The sequence below is a fragment of the Bidens hawaiensis genome, unplaced genomic scaffold (genome assembly GCF_021521415.1).
Source record: "Bidens hawaiensis isolate Kalapana, Puna unplaced genomic scaffold, B.hawaiensis_p1.1 tig00022183_1, whole genome shotgun sequence".
Classification (NCBI taxonomy): Eukaryota; Viridiplantae; Streptophyta; class Magnoliopsida; order Asterales; family Asteraceae; genus Bidens; species Bidens hawaiensis.
The window spans coordinates 187,066-198,474 of record NW_027493445.1 but is presented as its reverse complement, the minus strand read 5'-3'; the positions used below and the strand labels follow the sequence as shown (position 1 = coordinate 198,474).

The 11,409-nt window shown below is 35.9% G+C and overlaps 1 protein-coding gene and 2 pseudogenes across 3 annotated transcripts; 2 read left to right on the top strand and 1 right to left on the bottom strand.

Annotated features, from left to right (window-relative positions):
* Positions 1-1,046: 1,046 nt before the first annotated feature.
* On the top strand, positions 1,047-3,023 carry LOC143564957 (putative glucose-6-phosphate 1-epimerase; annotated as a pseudogene). The gene is made up of 7 exons (XR_013140972.1): positions 1,047-1,160; positions 1,338-1,394; positions 1,467-1,897; positions 2,069-2,171; positions 2,245-2,344; positions 2,433-2,677; positions 2,758-3,023. The product of XR_013140972.1 is annotated as a putative glucose-6-phosphate 1-epimerase (transcript).
* A 4,365-nt stretch (positions 3,024-7,388) lies between these two features.
* On the bottom strand, positions 7,389-9,344 carry LOC143564963 (glutaredoxin-C4-like; annotated as a pseudogene). The gene is made up of 5 exons (XR_013140975.1): positions 9,330-9,344; positions 8,557-8,697; positions 8,405-8,478; positions 7,701-7,799; positions 7,389-7,611 (listed from the first exon to the last, which is right to left on the bottom strand). The product of XR_013140975.1 is annotated as a glutaredoxin-C4-like (transcript).
* A 1,441-nt stretch (positions 9,345-10,785) lies between these two features.
* On the top strand, positions 10,786-11,204 carry LOC143564956 (uncharacterized). The gene is made up of 2 exons (XM_077052087.1): positions 10,786-10,987; positions 11,070-11,204. Exons 1-2 carry the CDS (start codon positions 10,792-10,794, stop codon positions 11,189-11,191), a joined length of 318 nt encoding a protein of 105 aa, XP_076908202.1. The 5' UTR covers positions 10,786-10,791; the 3' UTR covers positions 11,192-11,204.
* The last annotated feature ends 205 nt before the right edge of the window (positions 11,205-11,409 follow it).

The following is an 11,409-nucleotide window of genomic DNA, read 5'->3' as shown; positions in this document are numbered from 1 at the left end:
CTCATCACCAATACCAATAGATGCGATGTCAACAACCGATACCAAATCATCTGTTTCCACTTCTCTTCAGTCCGATTCATTCGCCTGTAGCAGCAGTTATTATTATTATTTATATATCCATCCAATTTGTTGATCTATCGATTTCATCTCATCGCATAGCTATCGAAACCTATAATCCGCTAGGTTAGGTTGGAATTTGAATTTCTGATCTCGAACTAGATCTCTCATTTCTCCCCGCATTTGTTGAATTGGACTTGTTTGTTTGCAGAAACTGTCTATGATCTACACATCTTTCAGTTTATGTAATTTGAATTTTACTGAGAATTTGTTAGTTTTATTTTACGAATACTTTTCCAGATGACTAGGTCCATCGTTTAAGTAAATACCTGTAAAGAATTGGAAGGATAACTTCCAAGTTGTGAAATTTGATAGACGGACACAAGTTGAATAAGGCTGTTGTTTCCTCTTGGTAGCGTTTGTGAAGCTGTCGTGTCCCATACATTTAAAGTGGCGGGAGATGCTTAATGCCTATGTGGACGTTTAATCGCCGTTAAGTAAAGACTTCTTGAACACCGGCTAGCAATATTTTCCGATGTAGTATCCTTTCAGTTTGAGATTATTTGTTGAAAGATACCACACACCGCCGTTTAGTGCAGGTGTGTTGGACAAGGTCAATTGAGAAAATTGGACATGCACTTCAAAAAAGTCATGCTATTATGGTGGAAAACTGCCATCAAACCTTTTGAGATATATGATAATATTTGATATCATCTGCATATTGATACGCTACCCATGATATTGCATTATAATATATGGACATAGTAAAGATATCAATCTATTCCCTTGTGATTTTATGTTTACTATCTGTTAATGTGGTTCTTTTTATATGCATTTTCATCGTTTCTGTGCATCTTCATAATTTAATTTGTTATGCATATTTGTGATTATTCATGGCTGAAGTTTGAGCTTGAGATTTTGGTTGCATGTATTAGCTTGAATCTTTTTCCTTGGCTTGATTACTGAGTTCAACTTTGATCATTACTGAAGATTATGCATTCTTAATGATTATTAATTTGTTCTTGCAGGTATATCTGTATGGAGCTCATGTAACATCTTGGAAAAATGAGCAAGGGGAAGAGTTGCTCTTTGTCAGTAGCAAGGTACTACCTAATTCTACTTTGAAGAATGCCTTTATGATTCTGGTTGAGACATGCTAATATTTTCATTCATAGTGTTTGTTTTCTTTATTTTGTTCTGTTGGTTTCCAATTTCATACTTTGAACCGGCCCTTTGTACTTTGCTGTCTTCATCATTCACAAATGTATGCTTTTTTGCAGGCAATCTTTAAGCCTCCAAAGCCAATACGTGGTGGTATTCCTATATGCTTTCCTCAAGTATGTATTTATTATTTTTCTGCTATTTACTTCACGTCTTCTTGGATTTATTCACATTCTTTTTTTATGCAGTTCTCAAATCTAGTCCCTCTTGAAGCACATGGATTTGCTAGAAACCGACTATGGACCATAGAACCCGACCCTCCCGCGTTTCCACCTAATGTTAATGCCACCAACAGAGTTTTTGTGGATTTGTTGCTAAAGCCCACTGAAGAGGATTTGAAGATTTGGCCTCACAGGTATTTTTGATTATGCTCAAATTCTTTCAGGATTTAAGTTTTTTTAATTACTTTATACGCTCTAGCTTTTACTTCTCATAAATAATTTATCTAATCTGCAATCAATTCTAACTCCTTAAATTCATTTGTAGCTGAGTATCGACTGAGGGTTACACTGGGACCTGCAGGAGACTTGATGTTGACATCCCGGATCAGAAATACTGATGTGAAGCCATTTACGTTTACATTTGCATATCACACCTATTTTTCTGTTTCAGACATCAGGTAAATTGGCTTTGCACCTATATTAGGACAGACTTGGTGTATTTAGGGCTAAGTATCATATTTATTTAACTATTCATTTTCTGTTGCAATTTTGTACTCACCAGCAAGATGAGAATTTGTGTTCTTATTAATTCCTGTGCTAGCGAAAACATATTAATATTGTTTCTCCAGTGAAGTTCGAGTGGAAGGATTGGAGACACTTGATTATCTTGACAACTTGAAGAACAGGGAGAGATCTACAGAACAAGGAGATGCTATAACCTTTGAATCCGAGGTACTTGTGTCAAATAATCCTATGCCAATTGCCATATATGGTTATCCTTATGTGGTGTCACTTGTTACCTCAGGTTGACAAGATTTATCTCAGCACACCAACAAAGATTGCAATCCTGGATCATGAAAAGAAACGAACATTTGTTGTTTGGAAAGATGGACTTCCTGATGCTGGTATATGCATAGGCATTTATTTATTTATTATATTTTTAACAAGGACATGTAACGTAAGTGTGTTGATTTTGATTTTTTCCTCTGTTAGTGGTGTGGAATCCGTGGGATAAGAGGGCAAAAGCTATAGCTGATTTGGGTGATGATGAGTACAAACACATGCTTTGTGTAGAAGCAGCAGCTATTGAAAAGGCCATTACATTGAAGCCTGGCGAAGAATGGAAAGGAAGACAAGAACTCTCAGCTGTTCCTTCCAGCTATTGCAGTGGCCAACTCGACCCGAATAAAGTTCTCCAAAGTAGCTGAGAATAATATGCAGATCCATATCCTGTACAGGTATGTTAGTAGTTAAATGTGATGTGTAATTTTGATTTTTGAAGTAGTCACTCTCATTTAACTTGCTCCGATGAATGCAGGTTTGCGGTGAAACCCAAGGCGTGTGCCAGCTCTTCTGTGAGTCCTATTTTTCTTGTGTAAAATTTTCATTACATTTGTTAAAATGGTTGAACTCTTTCCAGCAGAAAAGTATTAAAGAGTACTGTTTTTTCACTAGCTTTACCGATTGTAATGGGAATGCCATACCTGGATTGGCATAAAAGTATAAGAGATGGTCTAAAAAGATTGCTCATGTTGTGGTTTTGATTAAAAAAGAGAAAAGAAACACTGTATTTTGATGAAGTGCTTCAAATATGATTGTCTTGAATTAACACATGCTTGCGTGCATTAACTTTATTGTAAAATAGTAATTTATGGTAAGTTATGGAAAGACAGAAGAGCATGCATTGATCATTTTCATTATAGGTTTAGTATAGTATAAGACAAAGAAATTAAAAAAAACAAATAAAATTTCTTGCCCTAAGTTTCTTCCTCAACCTCTTTCTCGAAGACCAGTTGTTTTGGCGACCACCACCGCACGTCCCACCGGAACAACCACCCACAGGAAACGCCTCGTTCCTCCCTCCTTTTGGAACTTTCCATCCTGACCCAAACCCTAGTTCAAAAGGTATCGGCTTACTTCCACCCAAACAGAAAACAAGAATCAATGACATTTGTGGATTCTGCATGTTCGTTTCTATGTCTGAACGATAAACTCTTAACTTTGTATCATTTATCAACAAATGTTAATGTTATTTTGTTTGAGTGGGTTCTCAAGGAAGATATGCAGATGCTTGTATACAGTGGTTTTCAAAAGTGCTAGTCAAATTGAGAAAATACAACTGCTTTGTACATGGGTGTGAGTTTATCGGGCAACCGTAAAAAAGTGGGGAATCAGGTAACTATTGATCAAATGAACTACAATTGAACTAATATCAGTGGGCATGTACTGGTCAGCATTGGTGCTGTTCTCGTGAACTACATATATTGTTTTTACGAATTCTTACAACGAGTCATCTATATTAAAGGTTTTTATAATGCAGTTAATAAAGTACTTATTTATTGTACTAATATTCCAATTCAAGTTATGCTATTAAAAACTACGAAACAATGTTAATATTAAACCTGAGCTAGAATCTTATACTCAATGTTGCTTGGAGGAGCAGCGATGGTCTTGGTGTCATACCCGTCTCTCCACTCTCGGGCGACATGGACGGGGTTCATCCTCCCCGGTGGGGAGCTGTGACCTACGGGGTCATGTTCGTCTTCGTATGTTTGTTGATTGCAGCCTCATGATATCCAACAGATTGGTTATCTATCAAAGACAAATAAAACACTAGGTTAATGCATGCTTATCATCCATTTTCTTGTAGAACATTATATATATGTTATTTGCAGACTAGAAAAGATTAAGATATGATCAATCACATAAATTTTGGATAAAGAAACCAAACTATAAGGTTTATAACAAGTTTTCTGTTAAGAAGATTATTGTCTGAATGAAATTAAATCGTTTCCAATAATTAAGAAGATTGTATAATGACAAATAGTAAAATGGAGAAGAATTGTGGGGAAATAGCGTTCGAGGGGCTTGATCTTTGATCTTCGATGGAGGTTTGAGATTGCACGCGTTTATACCCTTCGCATTTGATCCTTTTGGTTTCCTATGAATGCCATTTTTACTATCCACAATGGTTTGGCGGCACGCAACTTATTGCCCATTTACCTTCTGTATAGATGCAAACACTACTTTTTAGTGAAATAATGGTTCAAAATCAAAAGTATTTAGAGGAAGAACGGTTCAAAATCGTTCAAAATTCACATAATTGCTCCCAAGTTCAAAATCAAAAGTATTCATTGAATATATTAACATTGTTTGGGGTATAGTTCACTCGAGACTCCCTTCAAGGGTCCTACGTGGTAGGGTTGGTTATGTAACTGACCAACCTACTTTTGAGGTGGCGTAGACATGGCAAATAATGGAAAACGAGAAGAATAACCCATAACACATGTTATCATAGCTTTTCTCTATGTAAAACGAATCTCTCTTTCTCCGTTTTATAGAACCATTTTGTTGTACGTATAGTTTCATTGCTATGGTGTTACTGTACATCCCAATTAAGAATTTACACTTGTTCTCTTGCAACCTATGCTGCCGATGCAGCAACTTTAGCATTGTTGTGTGAGTAAAGCAAATCCATTTTTAGAAACACAACATGATCACCCATAGCATTGATGCAACACCGCCTTATATGGCTTCTAATTTGGAATTTCATAAAGAACTCTTTGATTGGAATATACATGTTTGAAATCTGTTTTAGAGGTTAATTTCACTAGTATTAGAATGGGTGATGTATATATATTAAATTTATGACATTCGGTTCAAAAACAGATTGGACAATATGGAGGGCTCACCCATTGCAGTTATTTTCATGTCAACCAGAAACTAAAACAAGCAGGCGCGGTTGTGCTGACGCCTCTGTACGCTAGACATGCAAAAAAAAAAACCGGTTCCGGAATCGAACCGGTGAAACCGACCCGGAACCGGTTCCAGTTCCTACCCGGTTTGGGTATTTTTCTACCCGAAAATCATACCCGGTTCCCCTATTTGTATTTCCTAATCGGTTCCTACCCGGTTCCTAATTGTACCCGGTCCGGTTCCTACCCGAAAAAACCGGTTCCGGCGGGTTTTTTTTAAAAAGTCAAACACAGGTCAAACTAGCCGTTGGAACCGGTTCCAACGGTAAAATAGCCGTTGGAACCGGTTTTTGAGACACAAAAGAGCCGTTGGAACCGGTTCCAACGGTAATATAGCCGTTGGAACTGGTTTTTGAGACACAAAAGAGCCGTTGTAACTGGTTCCAACGGTAATATAGCCGTTGGAACCGGTTCTTGTAGCCCAAAACCTATATATAAGTTGTTTTCCATTACTTGTTTCACCACCAAACTCAAAAACAAACTAAAATACTTCTCCTCTAGCAAACCCGACCATCCAACTAAATATTATTATGGCACCCATCAAAAAAACCAACAAGAAGGCTAACAAGAGTTTTTATTGAACCCGTTCCTCCTATGGAGGACCCAAATGTTCTTGCGGTCGTCACCCATACCTGCAACCAAGACATATGGAAGAATTGGGATTTGGTTGTGAATGCCGAAGGTTATCAAAAGGCTCGTTGCAAACTATGTGGAACACAATTAAAGCACGATTCCAACTCGACTTTGAGAAAGCACATCGAGAAGCCATATTGCAAGGAATTGAAAGGGATTGGCGCGACCGATCAAATTGACTTGGGTAAAGATGGTACACTATTTCGTTACAACACGACTCAAGTTCAAGATAGAATGGCAAAGTTCGTTATTCAACGAGGTTTGCCGTTTAACCACTTTGATGACCCGGATTTGGATGCGGTTGATCGTGTACAACACAAGGCGAACTTTGAAGTCGAAATACCAATAGAGCGTCCTATTCATGATGAGGAGGCGGAGGACAGGCTTTCTTCCGATAATGAAGACGAGGGTGGAGACGAGAATGAAGACGAGGGTGAAGACGAAGAGGAGTTGTAATTTTTATTTGTTTTAGTAAAACTATTTGTAACAAGTTCAACTAATATGTAGTTTTGATTTGTTTAATAATAACTACTTTTGTGTTGTTTATTTCTTATTAGTCATGATTAATTTTTTGCTACTTTTTTAGTAACGGCGAACATTTTATTTATTTAAACAATAACTATTACAAGCATTATTAAAACATAAACGATACTAAACATAACAACTTAAACTTAAAAACGTCCGTCGTTTTAATCCGGCGTTCTACAACGATTAAGCGTTGTCATCGGTGGTAGATGTTTGGGTTGTAGAGCCGGACCACTCTCCCACTTCCGCTTTTTTAGCATCCAAACTTCTTTTCTCTCGACAATACTTATTCGTATGTTTTCGTAATGTCGAGTTGGACCATGCTTTAAGAAACTTCGAGCAATATTTGCAACGAGCCATCTCCTGTGAGTCGGTCATGAGACAAATCGTAATGAACCCAAACATCGGGGCATCTTGTTGTTTCGATCACCATAACAACGTCGTCATTAGTTGTCATTTGTTGTCGGTTTAAGCTTAATTGTGTTTTGAAGTGTGTTTTATAATTTTGGAAGTGGTTTAACAAGTACACACCATACCTTGCTATTTATAGAATGAAAATAACCTAATTATAGTAAAAAAAAAAAACGGTTCCAACGGTCAAAAACGGCTATATAGCCGTTGGAACCGGTTTCTAACGGCTAGATTTTTTTTAATTCAAAAAAAACCGGTGGAACCGGTTTTTACGTAATAACCGGTCCCGGTTCCTAAAAGTTGGCATTTCGGGGCATCGGTTCGGGTCGGGAACCGAACCGGTTCTTGACTGGAACCGGTGCCATTTCCTACCCGGTGAGAAAAAAACTGGTTCCGAACCGGTTCGGGTTTTTTAACTGTACCCGATTTGTGCACGTCTACTGTACGCTGAGAGAGAGAGAGAGAGACAAACGAAGCCTGCTTTGACTTAGAGTGAGGCCGGAGACAGTCCAAGGTAACAAAAGGTTGGCTATATGGATAAAAATTTATTCACCCACTTTCAGTTACGAATTCTGTTCTATTCGATTTCAATTTGTTGAGCACCCTAAAACAATTGACTTCCGAATTTTTAAGATCAAACAACATTAAAGCTACTAACTTTATTGTTATCAGTACATATTTTGACATAATCATAAAACAAGTCACAACTGAAACTACCATTGGTACATATTATATACGACGAATGGCATTATTAGGCTGTTGACGTCGTAACACTCAGAGGTCCGTTTTACGAGAATCAATGCCAAGAAGCTTAGCCAATTCTCCACTCTGATAAGCTTCAACAGTATCTACACACGTATCAACAAGACAAAAGATTTATTAAGCTAACCTATGATTGTTGAAACAAAAATATGCTTAGAGTTTACTTGAAACTTACCATCGGAACCTCCAAGATGCTTCCCGTTGATAAACACTTGTGGAACGGTACGCCTCCCGACAATCTCACTCAGCGCATCCTGAATTTTCGACCCGTCCTCTGCAAAAACAAATTCCATCCCATAAAATTGTAAGATAATAAAAAGTAAAGTATTTATACAAGTACAACGAAGATAATTACAAATGTGTTTATGAGAAATCCTAAATAATATATTTTAATCTAAAACAAAAACGGTTGATGTTTCTTGAGCATTAGATTATTTCTCAAAAACAAAGACCAATTCTCAACCAGAAATATTAAAAGCGGCCTTTAGAGTTGAGATTTTAGTTATTGATGCACTTAATTGTTTTCACTCAATAAGACTATTCAAAAACATATTCCTCTCTTCTCTCCAGAGTGGTGCAAACGAGTCAAGCTGCTTGAGATCATAGGTCTCAAATAAAAGTTGTTTTAGTTATGGAGACTTGTACGGGAATATCATTTAGGCTCGTCTAGCGTTAACGAGCCTAGTGTATTTTTAAGTTTTAACTAGTTTGCACAGCCGAGCTCAAGATGGTGTTATATAAAAATAATTAAGAAACATATGTATATAAATTAGTATGAAGTAAACGAGGTCAAGTGGTTTACATCCCCAAATTGTCACATATAGCAAAATAGTTCAAAACTTATATGTGCAGCAATGTAAGGATATAAAAGTAAAGTACTGACTTCATCAAGCTCAATTACATGAGGTTTAGTACTCAAGTCCTTGAATACGCCTTTAGCCCTTTTACAGTATCTGTTGAACACCACCAACAAATCATCAATACAAAATTGAGATACAATTGTAGCATAAACAAATAATAAGAATACATACGGGCAGTAAGATTTGGAGAAGATGACAATGGGATGAGATGAAACTGTCTTCTTGACGAATTTGACGGAGGATGCTGCTGCCTCTGCGTTTACATATCAAGACGGCGGAGATGGTTAGTAGAAGGATGAACATGGTGCTGGTCTTTACCCATTTTATTTTCTTAACTTAATCCAGATCTGTTGAATTTGGGGAAGGAAGGTTTTTAAATACCAAAACCCTATTTATTATATTATTATTCTCCGTGACTTGTACATAAAAGTGTGTTACTTTTACTTTGATTCAAGCGTAATTTATTTTTTCTTTGATTTATACGTAGTAACGCAACATTTAAGAAATTGTGTTTTCTTTAACCTTGATGCATTCATTATATATAAAATATACACTATGACAATTGTTTAAGACATTCAGATTTGATAAATGAAATTACAATAGTGCCTTTAACATTATAACAATACATTTTGAGTGTTTAGGTATGTCACATGAGTAACTATAGGGGTACATCTCTCGTTACGAAGGTGTGCTTAAGATAACAATTACTATGATGAATCTAATGTTACAAAAGTGTGTATAGGTCTAATGCATGAACAAACTGTCGATTATAATGATGTGTTCAACCCATTATAAAAGAGCATCTGAAACCCATTATTATAAATTAATGCACGTATATACCTTCCCTAAAATTTAGGGGCAAACCTAGAGAGGCAAGATGGGTGTCAACCAACTCCCTTAACTTTCTTCTTATGTGTATAGTATGTATACTTGAAAGTTGAAACCTGGACGGCATTCATGATTTTTTTTTTTAACCGGTGGCATTAATTAAAGTAAATTAATTCAAGTCAATGGAAAGTCTTGGGAAGAGAAGTGGGTTGAAGGAGCGGGCGTTGGCTCTCTAATGGTTAATTTCAATCTTACATGTTCACCGAGCATAAATTTAGTTTTAATTTTTCATGTTTTAAGATTTTTTATTAGGTTGTGCAAACACATATAATCTCCTATGATATATGTAAATGTATAATTCTTCTAAAGTTTTTATCATATATGTTTGTTCCTATATGTCACATAGTCTCTCTATTACATTTAACACAATTAACACATAGGAGGTGCTTAGCATCACCTAACCGTTGACCTTTTAGAATCTTGTTGATTTTGTATTGCTGGGAACCTGTGGTCTTGTAGCGGAGTGGTTTTAGGCTTTTAGCATTTGGTTTTGCTCATTTGCTGTTTACTTTTTTAAAAACCATTTACAATTTGCATGGTTTTGATTTGATACTAAATTTGTTTCGAGTATGTCGACTTCTTATTTCCTAATATTCTAAGGTTTTAATATATTTTTTTTCAATTTACTTGGTATGTTTTTTATCGTTTAAATATGATTTTTGAAATAAGGCTTCATTTGGATTTGCGTTATGTTATCTAATGTAATGTTTATTTTCACTCGGTTGTAAAAATATTTGTAGTGTTGTCCGATTTTCCTAAATCATGAGTGGATCACCTCTACAATTCAACAAAATAAGCTATAAACCAAATAAAAGTTATATGATGTAACAAAGTGAATTAAAAAAAATTGAGATCTACATTTAGAAATTCAAATATAAAAAATAAAATCATTTACTAAGTCAAGTCGGTATAAAAGAGTTCGATTAGCCAGTTCAAATTGGTAAAAATTGTTTGATGACCTGACCCGACAATAGACCTAAAGAAATAAAAAATTGATGAATTTCGACACCTATGTAAACAACTTATTTTAAATACATGTGCCATATTTTAAATCTTTCTTAAGCTTTGCACTAAAGTCCCTTTGTACAACATCCTGTGTTTGTATACTCATAAAAGTTATTTTCATTCTTAATCCGAGTATAATTTATATTTATATAAATCACTTGAAAGCGAGCGTTTATAATTGGCGTATACAAATCTAAATACGTAGAAACTTAAGATTGACTAAGACTCATATATCATCAATTGATGCCACGTAATACCGGTAAAATACTAATGTTGTATGTTTGTATCGAAAGAATCGAGGGCCTTTATAATCAAATGTTGCATAAAAACTATATTAACTAAATTAAAAAAAAAAAAAATGTCAGATGGGAGTATTGGTGAAATGTAAATAAAAGTAACCAAACCCCCCAAATTCATTCATTCATTCATTCATTCATTCATTATTCTTCTTCTTCTTCTTCTTCTTCTTCTTCTTCTTCCTTCCTGAAGCTCCTCCCACTGCCATCATCAATCATGGCGTACGTAGACCACGCCTTCTCTATCTCCGACGAAGACATCATGATGGACTCCGATTCCACTTACACCCCTCACAACCGCCCTCCCGTCAAAGAGATCGCTCTCGCCGTTTCTCTTCTTATCTTCGGCGTCCTCGGCATCGTCTCCGGCATCTTCATGTCCGTCAATCGCGTAGGCGGTGACACTGGCCACGGTATGTACACCTACAAACATTATTATATTTATTTATTTGTATTCTAATTGCAACGCTTATTGTTATATTATTATTCAATTAGGGTTGTTTTTTGCTATTTTGGGGGGCGTCTTGTTTATACCTGGCTTCTACTATACTCGGATTGCTTATTATGCTTATAAGGGTTACAAAGGTTTCTCTTTCTCCAATATACCCCCTGTTTAGTATGTATATTCATTTCCTTTGCCGTCTTCTTTATTATTATTATTATTATCATGTACTTATTATTAAATAATATAACATCATCGTCAATGTAATAGAAGCTATAGATATATGTTAACTTGTTTATTATGTTTTTTTGGTGAATGGTGATAGTGAGTAAAGTTTTTAGCAGCTGCCCTTGTTGTGAAACTCGTATGGTGAAATGAAAGGACTTGATCTGT

Coding starts and splice junctions, on each gene's coding strand:
- LOC143564956 (XM_077052087.1), top strand. CDS start 10,792: ATGGCGTACGTAGACCACGCCTTCTCTATCTCCGACGAAGACATCATG. Junction 10,988..11,069: donor AGGCGGTGACACTGGCCACG/GTATGTACACCT, acceptor TTATTCAATTAG/GGTTGTTTTTTGCTATTTTG.